Source organism: Sphaeroforma arctica (genome assembly GCF_001186125.1).
Source record: "Sphaeroforma arctica JP610 unplaced genomic scaffold supercont1.1420, whole genome shotgun sequence".
Classification (NCBI taxonomy): domain Eukaryota; class Ichthyosporea; order Ichthyophonida; genus Sphaeroforma; species Sphaeroforma arctica.
In genome coordinates this window covers 8,834-12,396 of record NW_014039138.1, presented here as the reverse complement: position 1 = coordinate 12,396, position 3,563 = coordinate 8,834, and the positions used below count along the sequence as shown (strand labels likewise).

The window sequence follows — 3,563 nt, the reverse complement described above, 5'->3', positions numbered from 1 at the left end:
GCATATACATATAGACATACAGCATATATATATAGATATATATCATAACTTGTATGATATTGTATACTGGATTACATTGAGGTTTGTATCTGCGATGGTCTGTCTTCAGAAACTTAGCGTATAGCTGTGTGCTTCCGCATTGATTTGCTTACGCATATGTATACTGTGTTACAGGTCTACTGTTTGATACGTATACTAACTACTACATTCATCAACGGTAGCATGCATGTTTTCATATCTTCGACCTCTGTTTTTTTACTACCTTTCAGTTGACTAAACAAAACTTCAATGCGATTGACGAGCAATCTCTGAGGACTCGCCTGAGTGAGCAACCTACCTCAAACTTAAAGAAGGCTTTGGCCGGTTTCATAGGTGTGTACAGTTGATAAATGCTATTTGTATCACACGCACCAGATACGTTTACGTATATATGAATATACAACCTAGTACGTATCTACCGATATGGTGCAATTAATGTATTGATCACCCACCAATTACAATCACAGATATACGTTCTTATAGTAGTGCTTTGTTTGCGCCCGTCGGTTAGCCAATTTTCATATAAACGGACAGTCCAATGTAAGGCAACAACCTCTCGTTTTATCCTATTACGTATGTGCGTATCCTTCCGGCTGGAAAAGTATATCTAAAAATACAACAACATCTACCAATAGAAACACTGATTACAGTTTTTGCGAGTCCATCAGTCATTTTACCAATCCTGTCTGAGTAAATAGTATCTATTTTAAGACCAATTCGAATTCAACGAGGATCACCATTTATCTATCAGTATCACAGTAAGCCCTAAAACCAGAGGATCGCAGATGCATATTTCTTGGCGGAGGTGTACTCTTCCGCCTGTCTACCCATTCCGACTATTAATAGAAATTTACTCTGACCAATCAAAACCACAGATTTCAGCCCGCCAGTTGCCGAACACTGTTTGCGCCAGGCGGATATTAATGTGATGCACAAAGTATCCGATTTTAACCTCGATGAAGGTATGACAGAACACGCGAGATGGTGCATGTATTACATACAAGTACATGTGTATGTACATGTGCTACATGTGCATGTGTGTGTATATGCATGTATTACATACTAGTACATGTGCATGTACATGTGCCACATGTGCTTGTGTATGCATGTGCATGTGTGTGTATGTGCATGTCATGTGAATGTGTGTGCATGTACATGTGTATGTACATGTGCTACATGTGCAGGTGTGTGCATGTGTATGTGTGTGTATGTGTATGTGTGTGCATGTACATGTGCATATATACGTGCTACATGTGCATGTGTGTGTATGGGCATGTGTGTGTGTGTGCATGTACATGTGCATGTGTGGGCATGTACATGTGCATATGTATGTATGTTCATGTGCATGTGGGTTGCTTAATAGATATGTATGTATGTGCAGTGTGGAGGTCTTTATGTTTGACGATTCATGCAAGATAGCAATACCAGCTGTGTATATCGAGTTGTATTGGTTGCATCATGCATATTACTCCAATATCAATGGGATGCAGAGTTATTGGACTTTAATCTAGATAGATGCTAGGTATGCTAAAAATGGCGCGTTTTGTTCACAAACATATGCTTCCCTGGTATTGAATACTGCAATAAGTCTGTAGGGAATTACTGATAGTCACATAAGGTAGACATGTCGTTTGTATGTATGTATATATATATATATATATATATATATATATTCATTGAATTATATTATGTTTCGATTGCTATACAACCGATCCCCTAATCTACTCGTGAATGTGTATCTAATACTTTATAATATGTACCATCTAAAACCGATTATCAACTGATACTCTCAGGTTCGCAGGATATAGCTACGATTTTTGCCGCATTGGAGAAAGCCAAAGAGATCTCCACATCCATCACAGACTTCAAAGTAAGTTCACGTTGCTCACCTGCAACTGGTGTACTCATACATCAAAAAAAACACAAGTCCTCAGCGCGTGCCCATATGTCCAGTTGTAAACATCGGTGAATGATACGAGAGCGCCTAATATAATATCATGTGCGTGTAAATTTAAAAGGTGTAGCGCGCGTCAGAGATTCTTCAGCCGTAGGCTTGGTTCCTTCAGTGTTTGTTACATCGTTTTCTGAGTCTGATGGTTGTTAGTCATATAGTGTGTCATACAGCATTGGTTCCTTCAGTGTTTGTTACACCGTTTTCTGAGTCTGATGGTTGTTAGTCATATAGTGTCGTCATACAACATTGGTTCCTTCAGTGTTTGATACAGCCTTTCCTTTAATACTTGGGTGTCAGTCATATATAGCTTTGTATCTGACTAAACCCCTAAACCCCTAAACCCTAAACAGTACTGTACCTGATCAGTACATCTCTGTTATTTTATTTTGGTTTTAATTTTGGGGTGAGTTTTCCAGTAAACATCTGGTGTGCTTCTCTATGTTGTGTGTATATCCGCGTGCCCGCTCCATCCACCTACCCAGAGTAATGTGCTTTTGCGAAGGTTAAAAGGTTGAAAGATTTGGCTTAGTACCTGCGTGCTAGTTTGGGTTGAGAGGGCCAAACCCCTTACTTCGCTATACTTATGTGACAAGTGCAGACACTTACACATTCACGACACACATTGAATTCGGGAAGGTGTAGGGGTTTAGGGTTTTTCTAACCCTAAACCCTAGAATCGGCTATATAGTTATATGAATCATTCGTCGCCTACACATCCTTGTCCCGTGAACTATCGTAAAGAAATTTGTCCGCTTGACCGATCAACTTGTTCCGGTGCCACCTTGGATCTCCCATCGTTGTGTGTTTTCCCTTTGTATTCAATGGATGTGTATCCGTGAACAGCAAATGACCACTTTTTAGCCAACCAATCAGTGAACGTTGGTGCGACATATGTCGAATGCAAGGAATAAGTGTTGTAAACAAATTAACCATTATGTGATCAACAACGATTTGTTTTATCAACAACAACATATTTTTGTATCCACGGAATAGGGCTACATTATCCAAAAAGCAGCCGCCGGTAAGAAAGGCGGAACGGCAGAGTCCGCCGAAGACCCCAAACTCTTGTATGTAGATTTGAATTTACAATTATATATATAAATATATATATATATATATATATTCATATTATCAACAGGAATAGCAGATATGCTTCAGAACGGATAAATGTGCATGAAATCTCCATGAAACATACTCGTGGCTTTAAACTTACCGTTCGTTATACCTACCTATTTTCCCACACGGGTTACCCCTGCAGTTACGATGAGTTCCATCCCATCCTGTACGCTCAGCACACCAACAAGCACTTCCTGGAGTTTGCCACGTTTAACCAGGCGGTGGACGAGTTCTTCTCCAAGAAAGAATCGCAGAAGCTAGACCAGCAGGCCATGACTCAGGAACGATCGGTTATGAAAAAGGTACCGAACTTTCATTTCTTTACTTTTGCAGTAGACAGACAGACAGTTCAATGTGTACTTGGATCATTATTTTTCCTGACGAGGGATCAGAACGTGTAGAACAGTGTCTTGTTGTTTGTCGGTATCGTCTGTCCTACTGTAAAGCGAAACAG

The 3,563-nt window shown here is 39.9% G+C and overlaps 1 protein-coding gene across 1 annotated transcript; it reads left to right on the top strand.

The window, feature by feature from the left end:
- Positions 1–261: 261 nt before the first annotated feature.
- Positions 262–3,510, top strand: SARC_10868 (hypothetical protein; the record flags this gene model as incomplete). Its single annotated transcript, XM_014295069.1, has 5 exons — positions 262–372; positions 915–1,001; positions 1,833–1,909; positions 2,987–3,060; positions 3,252–3,510. Coding segments are annotated over 5 exons (608 nt in total), but the record flags the coding sequence as incomplete, so codon positions are not given.
- Positions 3,511–3,563: the final 53 nt, after the last annotated feature.